Here is a 22,003-nt window from a genome sequence, read left to right as displayed (position 1 = left end):
TTCAAAGTTTCTAATAGCTATAGTCTTGGTAAGTACAATTACTTGAAGACACATGTTTGATTCTGCAGGTCGTGGAGGTTCCTGGTGCCTCCAAATGTATTGGCCCTGGGTGCTCATGCATTGCCCAGCCTGACTCCGTGTATTGCAGCAATGACTGCATCCTAAAGCATGCAGCAGCTACAATGAAATTTCTAAACTCAGGTAAAGACACAAAGCCAAAGCCTAAAGAGAAGACCAAGGCGAAGTCTGAAAAGCTCATTCTTCCCAGGTGTAGCGTTCAGGTAAGTGAAATAAGAGTGGCCCTTTAAGTGCTTACACCCTAAGTGTATGCATGGAAGACATGGTCTATTGAATGTGGGTACAGCATGTGTAGAGCGTGTAAAGTCTTTTTTTTTTTTTATTTGGTTTTGGTTTTTTTTTTTGGGTCACACCCGGCGGTGCTCAGGGGTTACTCCTGGCTGTCTGCTCAGAAATAGCTCCTGGTAGGCACGGGGGACTATATGGGACACCGGGATTCGAACCAACCACCTTTGGTCCTGAATCGGCTGCTTGCAAGGCAAACGCCGCTGTGCTATCTCTCCGGGCCCGAGTGTAAAGTCTTACCTATAACTAGTGTCTGCCTTGGTTCTAGTACTTTATTCCCCTCCCCAGACTGTTGTTCTGCTCTTTTGACCCTCCTGGCTGAGGGCTAGGTCCTCTCAAGCCACCCTTTTCCATCCTCGGGCCTCTTCTTCACAGCTAACAATGGGAGAGAACCAGAGTTTGGGAAGAGCTTTGAACACTGAAGACCCTACTGGGCTCTCACATTGGGTCACCATTCCAGGGTCGGGTCTTCATAGCATCTGTCCCAGATCTTACCCACGCTGTTTGGAAGACCCACATGGCCGTGCCTGCTGGCCCTCCCCAGCCTTGATCTAGAGGTGTACAATCCCCAGCATTGTGTGTCTTTGTAGGGAAGGGGACTGACAGCCCCTTCTCTGCAGTTGCCTTTCTGCTGAAGACCCTGTGGTCCCCTGCCTGGGTGTCCATCCTGTGTGCTGGGCCAGCGGAGTCAGCATTATGCCAGTGGCTGTGTCCTTGCTCAGAAATCAAGGCCCTTTCAAATGTGCTGTGGCAGTTGCACGATGGTCAAGACGGGTGGGGACTGAATTTGGGGAGTGTGTCCCAGGAATGTGACCGTAATGGTTGGGGCTTTGCTGATTCTTCAGGCAGGCATTAAGATCTCTTCTGTGCACAAGAGACCAATCCTTGATAAGAAGGATGTCCAGCTGAAGAAAGTGCTGGTGGCCCTACCGAGGAGCGAGGTGCTTGTGCAGGAATCGACCTGCGACACCAGCACGCCATCTTGGGCGAGCGACCATAATTACAATGCGGTCAAGCCAGAAAGGACTGTCACCCCATGGCCTTCCGTGCTATGTGCATGTACGTACCACCTCTGGGTAGCCTCCTGCGCCCTCCCGTGCCTCCTGCACAGCCGTCCACGCAGGCCCGGTCACAGCTAGCGGGCCCGGCCGACTTTCATCTGCACCTGCAGATTGAAGGAAGCGCTCACGCCTGAGACACTCTTAAACCCCGGGCCTGTCCTTACTTAGTCCTCCTCCTGGTCATGAGCCCCATGAGGCTGGACAAACCTCATGGCAGAAAATTTGTTACCCAAAGTTGATTGCTTTAATCTGTTTTTGTTACCAGGCTGTGGTAAGTATTTGTATCCTCTTCAGCCATGTTGAGTTCGACTTACACAGATGCAGATGTCAGCATGGTTCTGTAAAGGGCCCCTAGTTTGGGCTGCTGTCACTATTATCGTCACGTGATCACCACTTTTGTTTGTTGGGGACGTCTAGTTCTGTATATTAGGGCTTCACTTCGTACTGGTCTGAACCAAATGTGAGTTTCAGGGTTGCAGTGGACACTTCTCATTTCCAACTCACATGCTACACACCCACACAAACATCTTCCTTTGGAAGGCCTTTGCCTGCTTTCTGTGCTCAAGGTAAGTGTTGTGTGAACACCGCATGGTTGCCCAGCTGAGGGCAGCTGCCAGGAGACCCACTTCCAGACTTCTCCTGAGTGGCCCCATCCCAAGGTGCAAATGAATGAGTGGCAGCCAGGTCTTTCAAACTGATTTTTTGAAATCACACATCTGCTCATAAAACTTGGATCTTTACATTTTTTTCTTAGTCCAATTCCACAGAATTAAACGTAGAAGTTCACATTGACTGGTGGGGCATATCTTTTAGATTATTTTTAAGGGCTGGGATCTAGTTCAGAGTTAGCACTCACTGCTTATGAAGAAGGAAGGTATGGAACCCATCCTAAAATATGTTTAGGCATGCTGCCTAACTATAGTCTTCTGCCCCTTTTTATAGGCATCCAATTGTCTTAAAAGCCCTTTTTTTTTTTTTTTTTTTTTTTTGGTTTTTGGTTTTTGGGCCACACCGGCGGTGCTCAGGGGTTACTCCTGGCTGTCTGCTCAGAAATAGCTCCTGGCAGGCACGGGGAACCATATGGGACACTGGGATTCGAACCAACCATCTTTGGTCCTGGATCGGCTGCTTACAAGGCAAACGCCGCTGTGCTATCTCTCTGGGCCCTTAAAAGCTCTTAAGTTGCAAAATGATACCGGCACACTTGGTCAGCTTCGGAACCATTGTTCCTGTAGGTTCTGTGCCTGGTGCTTGGGGGAATTGGAGACCACACAAGAAATAGTCACGGGAATTTCAAAGAATACTGTAGGCTTTGGGATTTTCAGTAGGCATAAAATGTTACAGAAGCGATGTATTACTGCATTAAAATGAATTGATACAATTTGGGTGATTTGAGCTAAGAATTGCATCCTAACAGGTCTCAATAGTTTCCATCTGATTCTAGTACTTCTATAAAATGATTCATTTACAGCATTCCCATTATATGTAGGACTTAACCTTGCCTATGAGTGGGTGGGTGGGTGGGTGGGTGGGTGGGAACAGTTTAGGAATGGTTCTTGGGTGCTGTACACGGCTCCTTGGCACTTCAGAATCAAAGCAGACAGGCCTGGCCCCTGCTCACCCTCAACATTGATTCCACGAAGTCTGTGGGCCCGAGGGACGGAAGGCACACGAGTCAGTGGAAAGATTGGAAGGAAGGGCTCACCTCTGGATGCCCACTCCTGCCTCACTCCAGGGGGTTGGGGGACTGCCACCAAGGGTGACTGCCAATCTCTGCTCCTGGGCATGGTGTCTCCACCTTTCACAAGTAGCAGTAAAGGTGTTAGCTCCACCTGCCAGATAGCTGCTGCCATAGTAGGACTGTCCCCTAGTCCAGAAAGGTTGCTTGCTGCTCGTCGCTGCGCATCCAGAGCCCACCATGCCCACGAGGGACCCTCTGCCACCGCAGCCAGCGGCCCTCTTGCACCACTCCTGAAGTTGCCATGCTGTGGGTGACCAAGTCGGGACACATCCATGATCACTTTGCCAAGCACGTTGATCTGCTGGTCATTCGTTAGTCCAGAATGGTCCTATGCAGCGGCGGATCAGTGGGAGAGCAATGGCGTCGGTGAGGCACCTGGCATCAGGAAGGTCCCACGCAGTCAGCAGGGTCCTTCCTTGATTACTTACAGTGGCAGCCACTCAAGTGGCAGCTCAAGTCTCAACTCGGACACACACACCCCTCGCAGGTCCCCAAGTGTTGGTGGGTGTGGCGGCGGCAGCAGCTTCTCAGGGTGGGAAGTGAGGGTGTACTTGCCAGAGGACATCTCCAAATATTGCTCAGCTGCTTCCATTCTTGGGGTGCTTTCAGTGTAGAGAGCTTCTATACAAGCAGCCTGTTCTGTTTCTTTACCCTCCCAGTACCCCATATTGTCAAGGCATAGAGAGAGCCAACGTCTTTCTCCAAAACCTGCAACTTGTTGTAGATGGGGAATTCTTATTCCTAAGCACTAGTCCCAGTTTGGGGAATTCCAATGGCTCGTGATCTGGAGAAGTTTCGGATGGAAAATGAGATTTCCACCTCTCACCTAGCATGGAGCACTGAAGTTGGAAAATACAAGTAGATCCTGTATCAGATTGCAGGGTGAGACCTTCCAGCCTCAGTCTAGAATCTTGTGTGGATCAACAGGACAAACCCCCCACCCCCCTGCAATCTACAAGTTGTTGCAGTTAGCAAGTTTTCTGCAGAAAAAGAAAAGCCAGGCCTACTAGTGCTAGAACCTAACAATTAGGGATAAGTGGAATTAGGGTTGAGTCACGGTGGGTTCCTTTCTATTTGTATGAGGGGTGGGCTTAGCAGCTGTGCAGGAATCCCTTTAAGCTGTCCAGGGCCAGATGCAATTCCAGGACTGGATTTGGATCTGCTGTGTACAAGACCAGCCCCTTCACCCTTCTACTCCCCCTCTAGCTGCTGCCGCTGTTCCCCTTAACCTCCAGTGTTGGGGCCAGATAAGACCATGCATCACACATTCCGTTGTAGAGCTGGCACTTGGCTACCCAGGGGGAGACCTTGTATTTCTGAGGGTCTGTCTTCCAGCTTTCCTAGAAGAGCCAGCTCTTGAGAAGAAATGTTCAAGAAGAGTTTTCCCGTGGCTAGAAACTCAGCCCTGCTGGTCCCAGTACTGCCACCAGGGAGGAGGGCCAGTGGCTTGGGCTGGCCTTGTCCAACTGCCTGCATCGCAGCTTCTTGGGGAACTTGCCATCCCCGCTTGTAGCAGCTGCTTGGTGGGACTGTGCCCGGAAGGCCTTTGGGGCTTCCAGGTGCCAGAGAGCCCAGGTCCTCTGCTAGAGCACACAGTAGGGCCCTGTTAAGCCTTGACCACTTTCTTGCTTCACGTGTGGCACAAGCATGCATAGGAAGTGGAATGAAATTAGGAGGCAGCATTGCCACTTTCACAGAAGAAGGTTCGCAGCTCTTACTGCTGGGAGCCTGGTGGACTGAGCAAGAGGACCTTGAGGTAACAGTGGCCCTGCCCTTCCAGGGCCACTGCTTGGGACCCCCTTAGGGATGGGAGGTGGGGTGGCCACAGGCCAGATCAGTCCTTCGTGTCAGTGGCCCAGGTGGCCTTAGGTCATTGCTGTGGGGTTGGCGCTTAGGGACAGAGGCACTTTCCCTCCAGACATGGACTTGCCGCCATTTGGGTGCTGATCCCACAGCCATGAGCCTGCAGGCAGGAAGCTCCTGGGGGTGTGGGGTGTGATCAGTCACTGTCCAGTCACTGCCCCCAATCAACGGAATCCCAGGTGGGGTCACTGGGGTGTAGCGTTTGCTTTAGGGCTCAGCCAGTTTTTTCTGTGGGAAAAACGAGTCAGGACGAGATTGTAGTTCCAAGTCAGTCACCTGCAGTAGTGGTTTCCTCGTGTTCTCCCCTTTCTTTCCCCTGGGCTAGTGCTACCAGGGCAGAAGCAGGGCGGGAATGGGGCTCTATTGTCCACGAGCACCGCCCCTGCTCCCCTCCCCTCCCGGGTGAGCTGGGGAGGGGTGCCCCCTTGGAATCTCCGGCTCGGCGCTGGATTTCGCTGACTTACAGTCCAGCAGGGCCCAGCGCCGAGGTTACTGCCTGGAGTGGGGGAGGGAAAGGCCCCAGTTTGCATGCGTTCCTCTTTCTCAGCGGGTCCTAACCCGGGATCCGCGCTGGAGGCCCCGTCTTGGCCTGATTTTTGCACATTCACCGCCGCCCCGCCCCCTCCACACCCAAATCCCTGACCTCCCCGAGGAGGCTGCAGCCACTCCGGGAATCGGCCCCGTTGGTGCCACCCAGTGGTAGAACTGCGGCATTGCAGCCAGCCTGGCCACCAGAGCCTCAACCTACTCGGAAATGGTGCCCAGTGGCTTGTCCCGACTCGACACGGTCTTGCCACTACCGCTGAACGACCGCACCGGGCACGGCATCTAGGCCGCGGCTTGTGTTCCAGCACGTGACCTGAGCCCCTCAGCCTGCCCACGTTCAGACTAGCTCTCCCCGTCCCCCGGTAGACACAGCTTGGGGGAGGGGTCCATATCTGCTGCTCACTAAAGCCCTGGGGATGGTGGGGCCGGTCAGCTCATCTGCATGGCCCGACCGAAATTGGGCTCCACACTAGGAATGTATATACGACTTTGGGCATCTGGGTGGCTTTGCGCCCTGGCTTGAATGCTCCTCAAAAGTAGTGCGTTTCCCTCCCAACAGCATTGTGCCACCCGGTCCACATACTAGAGGCTACAGCCATTGTTGGGTGGACGTGTTTGAAACATGGCCCTTTTTTTGGGGGGGGGGTGGTCACCCAGCAGCTCTCGAGGGTTGCTCCTGGCAGGCTCGGGGGACCATATGGGATGTTGGGATTCGGACCACCGTCCTGCATGCAAGGCAAACGCCCTACTTCCATGATATTTCTCTGACGTCTGAAACATGCCCCTTCAAGGTGACAGGGCATAACCAATCTATATGTATTACTGATGAGAGTACTTGGGGATTTTTGTTTTTGTTTTTGGGCCACACCCGGCGGTGCTCAGGGGTTACTCCTGGCTGTCTGCTCAGAAATAGCTCCTGGCAGGCATGGGGGACCATATGAGACACCGGGATTCGAACCAACCACCTTAGGTCCTGGATCGGCTGATTGCAAGGCAAACGCCGCTGTGCTATCTCTCCGGGCCCTACTTGGGGATTCTTAAACTCAGGCCCAAGCAAGGCCAAGTTTTGGCTTTGACAAGGAAGCTCTGTCTGGGGCCAGCATCCTGTGAAGTGAGTGGGTAGGGGATTTGTCTTGCATCCTCTCACACCAGCTTTCCCAAGGAATTTCAAAGCACTACTATGGTTCTGAAGTACTTGGCCACAGTTCCAGCCGGGCTTTATAGCTCTTGGGTGAACCTGTGTATTGGCCCAGTTTACTGGATCAGGGACCTTGCAGCTGAAACTTCCAGTGGATGAGCCAATACCTACAGAATGGGGGGATGTACCTAGGGACTGGTGTGGAATAAATACTTAGAGTCAGCATGGAGGCCAGGAAGGAAGTGCCCTGCACTGTGGCACTGGCCCTGTCACCTGAGTGACGTGCGAGGAAGTGGTGGGAGCAGGCCCTCAAGGTGGCCATTCTGACTGTACACATGGGAACCTCCTCCCCCCCTGGAGCTGTGGTGCTTGACAAATCATTTTCATACCCTGGGGAGTTTGGAAAGATCAGTAGACCCTCTTGGAAGGGCGGGGGATGGGTTCTCAGTCAACCTTCATGGCCAGATCTAAGGTGGGTCAATGTGGGAGTCAGCCATTCTGCTTGAGTCCCAGCCCTGTACAAGCCTGGAGTTCAGGGCTTGTCTGAGAGTTGTCAGGATTCCCAGACACACACACACACACACACACACACACACACACACACACACGCCGTCTAACGTGGCAGGAAAGCCCAGTACTCAATCCTACACTTGTATCAAGACTTTTTGACACAACTTGTGCCATATGGGATCCTTGGGATTGAACTTGAGTTGGCTACATGCACCTTACTTGCTATACTATTGCTCTGACCCCAAACTGAGTTCTTTGTCCACACTCTACTGTCATCCTTTTTATTTATTTGGGAGTCACACCCAGTGGCGCTCAGGGGTTACTCCTGGCAGGCTCTGGGGACCACATGGGATCCTGGGAATTGAACCACTATCTGCCCTGGGTTGGCTGTGTACACAGCAAACGCCCTGCTACTGTACTATCTCTCCAGCCCTTGTTATCCTTTTTACATCATTTGACATTTGCCCCTCAGTGTTCAATCTTAAGCCAGGTCCCTGCTCACTAGTTGGCGTGTTAGCACTGCTTTCAAAGCCTGTTCTCTGGTGTTGGAAAGAACTTGATGAAGAGAGTACTTGTCTTGGTCCAGCAGAACCAGGTTCTATCTCAGGCACCCTATATGGTCCCCCAGGTTCCATTCAGAGTGATCCCTGAGCACAACAGTCCTCCAAAACAATTACTTTTTGGTCGGGATCTGGCTGGTTTGTTAATACCTGTAGGGAAGTTGTGGGACCACAGGCCCCACTAACCCTGTGACTCTCCTCACAGCCACGAAGGAGGACCGGCATGTGGAGGAGAAGCTGGCAGTGGCACCTGCTGCGCCCAAAAAAGTCCCTTCAGCTGCCCCTGCAAGCAGCAAAGCACCTTTGCCCAGAAAGCTGCCAAAGAAGCCACCTTCGCTTGCAAGCACAGCACCCATGAAACCAAGTATCCAGAGTCCAGCGACCTTCAAGGGCACTATTCCCAAGAGGCCCTGGGCCTCAGCCCCGCCCACAGGCAGTGCTTCCACTGCCAAGAGGGCAGGACTGGCACCTGGCACCCCCACGCCTGCTTCCAAAAAGCTGCTGAGTTCTGCTCCGCTGGGGTCTGGAAGGAAGCTGGTGGGGGCCTCAGTGCCCGTGACCTCTCCAGTCCAGGGGCGCCATGGGGGCTCAGGCCCATCCCCCTCACAGCCAAATTCGCAAATACGGCAAAACATCCGACGCTCCCTGAAAGAGATTTTGTGGAAAAGGTGGGTTGTTACCGCTCGGTTTCTCTGGAGGCAGTTTCAGAGTCACCCCAGTTTCATGGTGGGATTGAGGCACTGTGGCTGATCAGCTCCCCTCTCCTTCCCTCTAGAGTCAGTGACAGTGATGACTTAATCATGACAGAAAATGAAGTTGGGAAAATCGCTCTTCACATTGAGAAGGAGATGTTTAACTTGTTCCACGTTACAGACAATCGCTACAAGAGTAAATACCGTAGCATCATGTTTAACCTCAAGGACCCTAAAAATCAGGTGTGTGTGTGTGTGTGTGTGTAGGGCCGGGTGGTGGCGCAAGAGGTAAGGTGCCTGCCTTGCCTGCGCTAGCCTTGGACGGACCGAGGTTCGATCCCCCGGTGTCCCATATGGTCCCCCAAGCCAGGAGTAACCCCTGAGTGTCAACGGGTGTGGCCCAAAAACCAAAAAAAAAAAAAAAAAAAAAAATCAGGTGTGTGCAGGAGCCTCTGGCCTGTGCCTCTTGCTGGGTAATTGTCACCCTTGTAGGCCTCTTCTGGCTGTGGCTGCCCCTTCCCAGAGTGAGGAACGAGCTGCTAATTTGTACTTGGGAGGCCGCCCTGTGTTCTGTGAGGTTCCGCAGATGATGGGGTTTTCCAGCTTGTCCTGCCCCACTGCTGCAGAGCATGCTGTTTGAACTGTATCTTCATGCCGAGTTTAGTCAGCACACAGGCCTACTCTTTTGGGGTAGGGAAGTTGGTGTTAGTTTTCTGGGAGTGATTAGCTCTGGCCGGGCCTGGCTTCTGCCTCCTGCTTGTGCTTCCCAAGTGTCCACGCATGGCAGGTGCTCTGACCCACTACTCTGGCTTTGGGACAAGTATCTTCCTGCCTCCACTCAACATTTGGCCATGGCAGTTTTTGTCAGTCATGGTGCAAGAGGGCTTGACGGTGTGGCTTTGAGATGTACTCTCTCTGTGGGAGACAGCACAGTACATCCCAGTTCTGCTCCTGGGTCTTGGTGCACAGCCTGTTCCCTCTGCACTGATTCGAGAATCAAAGATGTTTGTTTTTTAGGGCCTCTTCCATCGTGTTCTGCGTGAGGAAATCTCGTTGGCGAAACTGGTGAGGATGAAACCAGAAGAGCTTGTGTCCAAAGAGCTCTCCATGTGGAAGGAGAGGCCCACGAAGCCTGTGAGTACAGGTGGCGTGAGGACATGTGTGGGCTCGGTGACAGTTCCTGCATCCATCTGTGTGGTTTCTGTCCAGCAGGTGATGGAGGCCCGGGCCAAGCTGCACAGCGAGGGCAAGAAGGCACCCGCTAGGCCAGAGCCTGCCCCCGACATCGAGGACTCCCCGCCTGTGTCTGATTCTGACGTAAGCTGGATGGTTTTGGGACCGTCCCAAATCCCGGAGTGAGAAGAGAGGTCAAGAAGGCTCACGCCGCTTCCCTTTGCAGGAACAGGAGTCAGTACGTGTACTCCCCGAGAGCAGCACTGCACCCCCCCTTGACTCGATCAGCTGTATGCTCAAGGACACCACGAGCCAGCACCGGGCGCACCTTTTCGACCTCAACTGCAGGGTCTGCACAGGTGAGCATGGGGCTGTAGGGCACTGCTTGATGGCAGCGGGTTCTTTTTTTTTTTGTGTGTGTGTGTGTGTGTGGTTTTTGGGTCACACCCAGCAGTGCTCGGGTTATTCCTGGCTCCAGGCTCAGAAATTGCTCCTGGCAGGCACTGGGGACCATATGGGGCGCCGGGATTTGAACCGATGACCTCCTGCATGAAAGGCAAACGCCTTACCTCCATGCTATCTCTCTGGCCCTGGCAGCGGGTTCTTGACATGCACACCTCTCACACAGCCTCCCTCGTATTCCTCAGGTCAAGCTCTCTCAGCAGAAGATGAACCAGCCCCGAAGAAACAGAAAGTGTCCACCGCCACCAAGCGGGAGGAGTTTAAGCCCCCCAAATGTGACGGGCTGCCCCCAGAGTCAGCTCTAAGCTCGGCAGCTGACGAACTGCCCACAGATACACCAGAGCCTGACCTGGGGTCTGGTGTGCGGGAGCCCCCTGAGAGAAGATGCTTCTCCACGTCGACTGAAGATGGCTCTCCTGAGCCCTGTGTCCCTGAGGCACCTGCTTGCCCAGCACCTGGAGTGGGCGGGGTGCTCACCACTGTCACTCTCTCAGGCCGGGACCCCAGGACGGCACCTAGTGGGTCGTCCACAGTCGCGGCCTTGGCCACAGCTCGTCCAACAGAGCCGCGGCAGGATGTGCCGAGGCCGCCTGTGCCCTCTGTGACAGTGCCCAAGTCTATTTTGGCCAAGCCATCTCCCTCTCCTGAGCCCAGATACCTTGTCCCCGTGCCACCATCACCGAGCATCGGGTACGTGTTCTGCCTGCCTCCCTGAGGGTGACTCACAGGGCAGTGTGTCTCAGGCACAGCTCACTGGCTTCCTGAATTGGAAGGTTTTGGGTTTACTTCCTCGACCCTTAAAACCACATTTAGGGCCAGAGAGATAGATAGCACACCAGTAGGGGATTTGACTTGCACGCTGACAACCTGGGATGGATCTGGGTTTGCTCCCCAACATCTGATAAGGTTCCCCGAGACTGCCAGAGGTTGAGCACAGAGCCAGGAGTAACCCTGAGTGAGTGCCTTCGGGTGTGGCCTTAAAAAGCCAACCTCGGTGGGGCCGGGAGGTGGCGCAAGAGGTAAGGTGCCTGCCTTGCCTGCGCTAGCCTTGGACGGACCGCGGTTCGATCCCCCGGTGTCCCATATGGTCCCCCAAGCCAGGAGCGACTTCTGAGCGATAGCCAGGAGTAACCCCTGAGTGTTACCGGGTGTGGCCTAAAAACCAAAAAAAAAAAAAAAAAAAGCCAACCTCGGGGCCAGGCGGTGGTGCTAGAGGTAAGGTGCCTGCCTTGCCTGCACTAGCCTTGGATGGACCTCGGTTCGATCTCCTAGTGTCCCATATGGTCCCCCAAGCCAGGAGCGACTTCTGAGCGCATAGCCAGGAGTAATTTCTGAACACAGAGCCAGGAGTGACTCCTGAGTGCCACTGGTTGTGGCTCTAAAAACAAAACAAAAAGCCAACCTCGGGCCGGGTGCTGGCGCTAGAGGTAAGGTGCCTGCCTTGCCTGCACTAGCCTTGGACGGACCTCGGTTCGATCCCCCGGCGTCCCATATGGTCCCCCAAGCCAGGAGTGACTCTGAGCGCATAGCCAGGAGTAACTCCTGAGCGTCACTGGATGTGGCTCAAAAACCAAAAAAAAAAAAAAAGCCAACCTCCTCCCTCCCCCCCCCAGTTGCAGTGAGTTGGGAGATCATTGAGTGAATGGGGCATCAGATGAATTCATGTACTCTTTGTGGGCTGGAGTCCAGGTTGATCAGCATTGCTCAGTCCCTTGCACACTACCCAAGTCTGATTCAAAAGCAGCAAACACAATCATAACCAAAACCATGACTTTGAATAGTAGCCGACCAATACCTGTAGGAATTCACTTTTAAACTTCAATTCTTCATCCTGGGAATTCTTTGAGCAGACAATCTTATTCTTCCTTATGTTTGCTTTTTTTCTGTTTAACCAGCACCTCCGAGACTCAGTCCCTGCCGGAAGGAGACACAACTCTCTTCCTGTCTCGACTCAGCACCATTTGGAAAGGATTCATTAACATGCAGAGTGTAGCGAAATTTGTCACTAAGGCATACCCTGTCTCTGGCTGTTTTGATTATCTCAGTGAGGTTAGATCCGAGCTGACTGCGTGTGCGCGTGTGAATGAGATCCTAAGGGTATTGGGGCTCTGATCCTACGCTGAGGGCTTTGCTTGGAAAAGCCTCTTTGAGGCACTAGAAATACCTGTGGACTCAGGTGAAGTCTTGAGCATCCCTGACTTTTGTGTCTCCCTATTCACTGAAACATTTATTTACACTTGGTTTGGGAGGTCCTTTCTGGGTCACAGCTGGCTGTTCCATGTGTCTGGGGGCCCTGGGTGTTGGATGAGCCCTCCTCTCGAGCTGCTGGTGTGAGCCCCCTCACTGCAGTCCTGACTGTTGGGTGAGTCTCCGTGCTTCTGTCTAGGACCTGCCTGACACTATTCACATTGGCGGCAGGATCGCCCCGAGGACCGTCTGGGATTATGTCGGCAAGCTCAAATCCTCTGTGTCCAAGGTACCTGTAGAGGCAGTGTCTGTGCAGTACCGGGGAATGTGGGGGCTGGGTGTGGAACGCTCACTCATGCCTGGTGGACCTAACTACCCAGCCACCACCTCATAGTGGAGAGGCATGCCAGGGAACCTTGAGCCATCGGCATAGGTGGGTTTCTCCCTGGTGCAGCAAGAATCAAGACCTTCGATTCCTTAAATTGATCCAGCCCTGTCCTGAAGAGCTCACCTAGCCCAGCTGATGCCTGCCCATTTGCGTTGCAGGAGCTGTGTCTGATCCGCTTTCACCCTGCGACCGAGGAAGAGGAGGTGGCCTATATCTCTCTCTACTCCTATTTTAGCAGCCGCGGCCGCTTTGGCGTCGTGGCTAACAACAGTAGGCATGTCAAGGACCTCTACCTGATCCCGCTGAGTGCCAAGGACCCTGTCCCCTCCAAACTCTTACCCTTCGAGGGTCCAGGTAAGCCCCGACCTCTGGGTGTGATTTGGCTTCCCTGAGCTGCAGGGCTGTGCCCACAGAGGCTTCTAAGAAGGAGTACAGGCATCGTCTGTGATACTTGGGGTGCTGGAGTGGCACTACCATCACCATCCCATGGAGGGGCTCCCAATGCTCCAACTGAAAACCATGTCTGCCAGAGGAATTCTGTTCCAGGTCCTCAGCAGGCTGGGAACACAAACCGGCTCCTTCCCTCACTGGGACAGCACCGAACCCAAACCTGTCCTGTTCTTGGGGAGCCCAGCACAAGCTGTGAAGCCTGTAGTCGACTCTCAGTTAATTTTCTTGGCGAAGTGCTGTGTGCTTCCATATTCGTAGGGCTTTGTATTCACACTGGGGTCTGGCCAAGGGCAAGTGGCTGGTGGGGTACTGCTCCTACTCCCTGAGAGCAAATGATGGGATTTTCCTGATACCCCTGCACACATGTCCCTTGGGTCACACAATCGTCTGAGGCCAGATGTGGGGAGAGACCTTTGCTTCTGCCTTCTCTCCTGGCAGTGCTCTGGTCACAATGGGCACTTCCTGGCCTATCTGAGGCAAGAGCAGCACCTACAGCTAAGGGCTTCCTTTCACATGAAGTAGGATTCGCTTCCCCCCATAAATGAGACAAGTCATGTTCATAATTCACATGCACACTGGGAGACCCCTGAAGCGCAGCACGTGTCAGGATGGAGGTTGGGGGACTGGCCCTGAGCAGTTGTCCACCTTTCAAGGAGAAACTAGGACTGCATGTCAGACCTCCCGTGGTCGCTTTGCTCTGGCTGGTGGACCCAGGGTGACTTTCTCCTGACAGGCTCTGGTCTGACCTAGGACTGGAGTCATCAGGGCCTTCACAGGGGAGGTCTGTAAAAGGTATCTGCTATGCAAGCCTGAGCCCCTTCCTGTTAGCTGCTCCCTTCCTGCTGTATCCAGTGAGCCCCACTCTGGACCCCTCACCTGCTGTCTCAGGCCATCACCTTTGCATGGTGGGACCTGTTTCTCCATCTGCCTGTCGGCCGGTCCTGGTCGCTGAGCTATGTCTCTGTCCTGGGGCGTATAGACCTATGGGAGGCAAGGCATAAAGTGTCCTGTGGACTCAAGCCATGAGGGCTGAGGCCTGGGCCCCTCAGACAGCAGCTGGAGGGGGTGTGTGCCTGTCCATTGCCACCAGAGGAGGACCTGCCCGCCTGGCCGGCCCGCTGCACCATCTGAGCTCACAGACCCAGTAAGTGGGCACGTCCCCTCATGGACCTCTGCTTCTTCAGCAATGGGAACCTCAGTAGTTGGTGGGATGGCAAAGGGCAGGAGGGGGATTGCTGGGGGCAACATTGCCATGGACACTAAATTTTTGCACCCTCCCTCCCTCTTTCATGTTGGATACTATTGTCTCTTGTGGCTTTTTCTCGGGCTTGTCCCCTCATAGCAGGCTGCTCTGGTTTGCACAGGCCCTGCCTTTTCCCTCAGCCCCACTGAAACTGCTGGAAGCAGCTGGGCGGCTGTGTGTTTCCCCCCTGAGCACCTTACGCGGTGTGGCTCCTGCCCACAGCGCTGGCCTCGGGTGCATCTTCTCCACATCTAGGGCCATCCTCACAAGAGGAGGCCCCCTCAGCCTGTACATATCTCTCCTGGGCTCTGAGATGGGATGTCATTTCCTGGGCCGTGGCTCTGCCTCTGCCCTCATTTCAAGGTGGGTTCTCTGAAGTTTCCCCTGGAAAGCCACCTTAGGAGAGCCACAGCTATGTGTATCTCCATCCCTGTTCCCCGAGGGCATGCTGCCAGGTAAGCAAGTCTCTGTGCTCCATACTCTTGGGCCAGTGTGATGGACAGAATGTACCGTTGCTGCCGCTCTAATCAATAAAGCTCTTTCCCAGAATCTGAGCAGTGCGTGTTTGACTCGGAACACCCATGATGAACCACCCACATGCCCACCCAGCTCACCATGTCCTCCACAGAGCCAGGCTACCACCCTGGTCTGGATCTCAAGAAAAGTAGGGGACACTGCTGTTGGCTTTCTATAGGAGAAACCAGGAGGGTGCCTTGGGGCTAGGGTAGAGGCCCAGCCGAAAGATAAACCCTGTTTCTGCCCCTGCAGGGCTGAGTCTGGCTAGGTTCTGACCCTGACGGGCCTTTCTTCCCTCAGCCCTGAGTACTGTGTGCTGGGCCTACTGAGGAAGAACTGATCTTTGCTAATTAAAGGCAACTCCTGCCATATCCAGCCACTTCCATCCTGCACGCTTGATGGCCAAGTCCTCCACTGGGCCAAATCCTGCACTTCTCACAGACCCACATTCTTCCTCCCAGTGTATATGGGGGTTCATAGCCTCCCTGACACCTCAGCTTCTCGTCTCCCTTTGGGGTGAGGCCTTGCCTGTGACAGGATCAGCTGCTGCCTATAGACTCTTCCTCTAGGCCATAGTGTCACATACATAGCATGGGGTTTCGTGAAACTCTGCCCTTTTTACCTCCCACTTCAGATGACTCCTGTGGCCCCCGTTTCTTCAGTCTCAGGAAAACGACTTTCCAGGCACAAGAACTTCCCTGCATGTGGCTTCCTTCCAAGGATGCCTCCACAACTGTGGAGCCAGGCAATCTCCATATCAATAAGCTTGAGTTGCACCTAGTCAGGGAGCTGTACCCTGACCCTGGGCCTTGAGACTGGAGGGCCAAAGCTTTTATAAGTACTAACTGCTGGTGCCAGAGCCATAGCACAGTGGGGAGAGTGCTTCACATGCAGATGGCCCACATAGATTTGATGTCCACGTCACTGCCTAGGGTACCTGAGCAACTCCAGGAATGATTTCTGAGTGCAGAGCCAGGTGTAAGCTCTGAGCATTGCCCCCGGGTGGCCCAAAAACCAAAATAAAAAAAAAACCTGCTTCATTTGCAGTGGGCCTCCTGGCCATAGTCTGTGTGACACCCTGAGGCTGGCACAGCTATTCTCATGCCCAGCCATGGGCTGGATGGACTGGAAGGCACACTTTGCCAGGACCACACCCAGCTGTCCGGGTTGAGTGCAGCTCTCATCTCACAGCTCAGTGGGGTTCATTGGGATCGGGGATCCACAATTGTAGGAGAGCTGTGGGCCCAAGTCCACCTCATGGAGAGCAGAGCACACTGTCCAGTGGGGAGCCATGTCTCGCTGTGTGTGTGACCACCCCGTCCCAAGCACAGCCCTGGCAGAAGCCCTTGGGCCTACCTACCTGCCTTTGTGCACTGAGGTAGAGCCAGAGGTCCCTTGAGAGCGATGTCTGAACAGGTTGCTCTTCCTCTCCTGGGGCCTTGGTGTTGTGGGGGCCCCTTTCAGTGGTGTCTTATTTCACATGGTCCTGGAAGGCAGAGGCCCCTGTGTAGCCTGTTTGTGTGGTCCTAGAAGGCCACCTCACACTTCTCTGGACTGGGGCTCACTTAGCTAGGATCCCCTTGTATTTGGTGCTTCAGGATAAGATAGTTACCATGCCTTAGAGCATCGGCCATGGAGGGCGGGACATCACTAAGGTCTGCCACAACTCGGTTGCAGTGTGTGTGTGTGTGCATGTGTGCGCGCGTGTGTGTATCATGCCTGTTGATATTCAGGGGTCACTCCCAGTTCTGCACTCAGAAATCACTCCTGGAAGGTGTGGGACCCTAAGGGGGACACCAGGCATTGAACCCAGGTTGGCAGCATGCAAAGCAAACTCCCTCCACTGCTATCGCTCCAGCTTCTCAATTCTGCTCTTTCTTTAAAGAGCAGAACCCAGCAATGAAGACGTGGGTCTGATCCTTTATGGCCTACAGGTACTCTCCTAGAGGCCCATGTGTACTCTCCCGAAGGCCAGTAGATACCAATCTGGAATGTCCCATGGCTCTTTGAGTTGGGACTCAGTAAATGCCTAACCCTGAGCAATGTGGCCATTTCCATGTGCGTCTTTCCCCTCCTTTTGTGTTTCTCCTGAGGGCTGTGTGGGCCTCGGAATTCTAGCAGCTGTGGTAGCTGAGCTTGTATTTAGGACTGTCCAAAACTGGATCCTCTGTAGCTGCGCGTTTAGTGCTACTTGTTCCCAGGCAAGGGCAACAGGGCAGAGGGGACTGGCTGTCAGTGCTGGACTTGCCTACGTCCAGGAGCTAGGGCCTGGGCTTGTTGCTTTGGGGACATGTGTGCAGTTGCAGGCTTATGGCATCGGGTCTAATGAGTGCCTTGGTGAGTTCCTGACCAGGGGCTCTGCTGGGCCGAGCTGGCCAATGATTCCCTCCTTGAAGCACCACGAGGAAGCGCGCGCTCATAGCCCTGCTGATTCTCGGGGTGCTCATGGGCGCCAATATTCTGTCTTTCAGGTCTGGAGTCGCCACGGCCTAACCTCATCCTAGGGCTTGTGATCTGCCAGAAGCTCAAACGCCCTTCCAGTGCTGGGGAGCCCGAGAAGCCGGAGGAGAAGCGGGTCCGGTTGCCTCCCTCTGAGGAGCCTGAGCTGCCTGCCTGCCCCAGGCCGCTGCCCACTCCTCAGCCTGAGAAGCCCCCCAAGTATCAGCTTGGCTCTGGAGACTCAGTGGGAAGCACCACACCCCCAGGCTCACCGCCCCCACCACCCCCACTCCCAGAGCCGCCAGCACCACCTGCTTCAGCTTCAGTTTTGAAAATACTGTCCTCCCTCAAAGGCGGCCCCTCCGGCCCTGCTGCGCCTGCCACCTCGTCACCAGCGGCCACAGCAGCCCCGGCTGCTGTCACCACCACGGCGCCCAAGACCGCCTCCCCACTGGAGCATATCTTACAGACCCTCTTCGGGAAGAAGAAAACCTTTGACCCTCCAGCCCAGGAACCTGCCGAGGCCGCCCCAGCTCCGCTTCATGAGCTCCCAGGCCCGACTGACAGCGGGAGGCCCGCGGCGCCCCTGCTCGATCCTATCGTGCAGCAGTTCGGTCAGTTGTCCAAGGAGAAGGCACTGGAGGAGGAGGAGGATGACCGGCCTTACGACCCTGAGGAGGAGTACGGGCCTGAGCGAGCCTTCGCCGCCCAGCTTGGTGAGAGGCGGCCGCCCGATGCCACTGGCCAGCTGGAGGACGCGGAGGAGCGGGAGGAGGTGGCCTATGACCCGGAGGACGAGACCATTCTGGAAGAGGCCAAAGTCACCATCGATGACCTGCCCAACAGGATGTGCGCCGAAGGCAAGGCTGCCCCTGCCTCCGCCTCTGCACCATCCGCACCATCACTGGTGGAGCAGCAGAAGATGCTCGAGGAGCTCACGAAGCAGATCGAGGAGCAGAAGAGGCAGGTGGAGGAACAGGAGGAGGCGCTGCGGCAGCAGCGGGCGGCTGTTGGGGTCTCCATGGCCCACTTTTCCGTGTCAGACGCACTCATGTCGCCGCCCCCCAAATCAGGACCCCCCAAGTCTGAGGGCTTCACGCAGGAGCCACCCTCGGCCAGCCGGCCCCCTGGCCCCCCGTGCGAGCCTCGGCTGAACAGGGACCCCCGGCAGGCACGGAGACTGGCTACCGAGGGCAGCGAGGGAGAGATGGGGCCCAAGCCGGCGGCCGCAGCGGCCAAAGAAGCACCTGAGGAGGCTGTGGTTCAGCCCCCGCCCAGAGCAGAGGAGCCGGTGCCGGTGCCCACGTCCTGGGCTCCAGCAGACACTCTGCTGCCTGCCCCGCAGGATGTACCCGCTTGCAGCCACCCCGAGAGCATTGCTCTGGCGCCAAACGACGGCATGGTCAGGCCTCCCCGGAAGGTGCTGCTGCCCACACCGCCGAGCACAGCCTTTGTGCCCCACTTTCCGCTGCAGAGCGATGGGCAGAGCGTCCACACGCCCGCCGGCAGGGAACCTTTCCCAGGCCCTATGTTCCCAGCTCAGGAACCCACCAGCGGCTCGGCCCCATTCGAGGGCCCCGGAGGTGGCCAGTGGGCCAACAGCGAGCGACTGCCCCCGGAGGCCGACAGGGACCGCGAGGGGATCAACATGTACCCCCCAGCCCCATTTCAGGGCCCACGCCCCTTCGGGATGTCGGGGCCTCCGGGGCCCAGTTTCCCAGGACCCAGGGGTCCAGTCCCTCCATTCGCCGAGGACAATATCTCCGAGGGACCGAGAGGACCGCCGCCCGCCAGGTTTGCTGGGCAGAAGGGGCCCATCCCCTCCCTGTTCTCTGGGCAGCATGGGCCACCACCCTCTTACGGCGACGCCAGGGGCCCCTCGCCCTCCTTCGTGGGGGGGGCCTCGGGGAGCAAATCCGGCCCAGTTCGAAGAATGCCAGGAGCCCCCCGGAGAGAAGCGGGAATTCCAAGACGGCCCCTACGGGGAGATGACCGCACCGCCTGGACAGTTCGAAGGGCCGGAACAGGCCCAGTACTTGGGGGCCAGGGGCCCGGCGCCCTTCCAGTTTGGGAACCAGAGACGGCCCCTGCTGACTCAGTTTAAAGGTCCCCGCGGAGGGCCCCCGCCGGCTCAGTTCGGGGGCCACTTCGTGGGCCCGCGGGGGCCACACCCGGCTCCCTTTGAGGCCGCGCGCGGCCCCCACCCCGGCCCATTTGAGGGGCCTCGAGGCCAGGCCCCCGGTTTCCTGCCGGGCCCCAGGCCCCTGCAGCCGCCGCCGCCGCCCTTCGAGGAGCAGAGGGTCGGCTCTCCACCGCGCTTCGCCCCGAACCCGCGGCCGCCCGCGCCCATGCCGTTCGCAGGCCCCAGGGGCGCCGCCCCGTTCCCGGACAAGAGCGAGGCGCCGCCGCCCCGCTTCCACTTCCAGGGCCCCGCGGCGCCGGCGGGCAAGCCCCCGCCCTTGCTGGACCTGCCCCGCCACCCGGCGCCCAGGAAGGAGCGCTGGGACCAGGCCGAGCCCGCGCACCCTGAGGCCGACGCGCCCTGGGACGCGCCCGACTTCCGCGACGCCAAGGCCCACGAGTACCGGGGCGCGGGCTTCGAGGCGCGGCCGCGGGAGCGCTTCGAGCCGGGCCCCAAGGACCCGGCGGCCGACGAGCCCGACGCGCCGCCGCCGCCCCCGGACGGCCGCCCGGGCCGCGCCTTCGAGGAGCGCCGGCGAGAGCGCGAGCGCGGCCGGCGCTGGAGCCGCGAGCGCGAGTGGGAGCCCCGCGGCCGGGACTGGGACAAGGGCCGGGACCGCGGCGACAAGGGCCGCGACTGGGACCGAGGCCGCGAGCGCGGCGACAGGGACCGAGACTGGGACAAGGGCCGCGAGCGCGGCCGCAACCGCGATCGGGAGCGTCGGCGGGATCGCGGCCGCTCGCGCAGCAGGGACCGCGACCGGGACCGCGACAAAGGCAGGGACCGAGACCGGGACCGGGGCCGCGAGCGCAAGGAGCGCAGCCGGAGCAGGGAGCGCGCCCGGGAGTCCAAGGCGGACGCCCCGCGGGCTGCTGCCGCCGCCGCCGCCGCCGCCTCGGACGTGGCCGCCCAGAGCTAAGCGCCCGCAGCCTCCTGCTGCACCCTTCCACCAACTGCGGGGGTGCCCGCGGAGACGAGGCTTCGCAAAACGACCCTGAACTGAAACGCAGAATAGAATGTTCCTGGGACCTTAGAAATGACTGTTAGATTTTTGGTGTCTGATGGTTTCTTACAAGAATTTCACGTCTTTGGCAATATCCTGTTGCTTTTTAAAAAGAAAAAAAAATGTTTTCCATTTAAGATGATCAAAACGGGAAGCGTCTACAAAAGCACATTGCTTCCCATCACTACCACCCTCTCTGTACAGTTGTCTCTGCGGCAACTTGACTGTAATCCTGGAAGGGAACTTGACAAACGGGCTCCAGCTCTCCTGCCTGACCCGCTCTGGGTTTCCTTTGTCTCCGCCCCAAAGCTGCTTTTTCAGGTAGGAAGCCCCTTCTTCGCAGAAAATGCGGGAGTCCTTTTTTGCCTTTATCAGAAATTTGAATTGAAAATTTCAAAAAAAATATTCGCCGTTTCTCAATTTCGCTTAGTTTTTATAGAGCTACGCTTCATAGCCCCCCCCCCCCCACGGTTTAAAACATGGTTAACGATTGATTGCATTTTAGATAAAGTTGTATTTTAAAATGTTAACATTGACCAGCCTACAGAGTAGTTAGCAATCCTGTGTCCGTTTCTGATGGCGCTGGGCAGCAGTGCCCTCTGACCCTCTCTCCGGGTACTCTCCATGCCCAGCGGGAGGGGGCCGTGTCTGCACTGCTGGCATCAAGTCCCAGACAGACCCATCGTCCTCATTTGCCACCCAGAGTCGAAAGCTTTTCACTGTGAAGCGCTTCTGGCCGTGTATTTTTCAAGTACTTCTGAAGTGTGAAATAGAGAAGACCTAATTTATTTGACTGTACAAATACACTTTGATAATTTTTTTTATATTTTCATAAACTTCCTTTTGCAAATGTAAGATTAGAGAATTTCATGGATTCTAGAGAGCCTCCTCCATGTCGGTCACTACAGGTTCCCTCCCTCACACATGTTTACGTCGCAGATGCCTCGCCAAGGCCGCTTTTGGGCATGTCGGGGTCAGGAGCTGGTTGCTCTTTTTGCTGGGGTCCATCTCAGCGTCTGCCTTGAGGCGAAGGCTTCCGAAGTCGTTCAACCCTCGTTTCTAATTTAAATACAGAAATGTCAAAAATCAAGTGTGTTTCGTTAGGTTGACTTGATAGAACTTTCTGTAAATTGTATTTTATATTGCAGAGTATTATATCACTGTATATTAAAAGATGGAACTTCATAGGTTTTGTTACTTGAATAAACATCCAGAGGAGGCTTTGTCTCTGTCTCCTCACTTCTTTGGGTGGTCACTAGCGGTGGGATGAGCCAGCCCAGTTCCTGACAGCAGACCTAGCTGTGTCTGCTTGGCCGGGGGTGGGCGGGTATCTTGGGGCCCCCAGTGCGAGCCAGGTCCTCAGCAGGGCCAGGGCAGACCGCCTGGTCAGGATTTCTCCAATCCCAGGCCACAGCTGCTAGACTGGTTGTATGGGAACGCCAGGCTGGAGGGTTAGTGGGGAGGCCAGCCTGTGTCCAGGCGCCTT

At 56.0% G+C, this 22,003-nt stretch overlaps 1 protein-coding gene across 1 annotated transcript in view; it reads left to right on the top strand.

Annotated features, from left to right (window-relative positions):
• DIDO1 (death inducer-obliterator 1) overlaps positions 1-21,736 on the top strand; it is a 28,824-nt gene extending 7,088 nt beyond the window's left edge. The window contains 13 exon segments of the mRNA XM_049777126.1: positions 69-281; positions 1,209-1,422; positions 7,988-8,450; positions 8,558-8,717; positions 9,492-9,608; positions 9,687-9,791; positions 9,874-10,006; positions 10,295-10,799; positions 12,005-12,158; positions 12,496-12,585; positions 12,843-13,038; positions 17,365-19,226; positions 19,228-21,736. Coding sequence (XP_049633083.1) covers positions 69-281; positions 1,209-1,422; positions 7,988-8,450; positions 8,558-8,717; positions 9,492-9,608; positions 9,687-9,791; positions 9,874-10,006; positions 10,295-10,799; positions 12,005-12,158; positions 12,496-12,585; positions 12,843-13,038; positions 17,365-19,226; positions 19,228-20,433 — 5,418 coding nt within the window. The 3' untranslated portion in view covers positions 20,434-21,736.
• Positions 21,737-22,003: the final 267 nt, after the last annotated feature.

This window comes from Suncus etruscus, chromosome 7, assembly GCF_024139225.1.
Source record: "Suncus etruscus isolate mSunEtr1 chromosome 7, mSunEtr1.pri.cur, whole genome shotgun sequence".
NCBI classification, from domain to species: domain Eukaryota; kingdom Metazoa; phylum Chordata; class Mammalia; order Eulipotyphla; family Soricidae; genus Suncus; species Suncus etruscus.
This window is presented reverse-complemented; position numbering and strand designations above follow the sequence as displayed.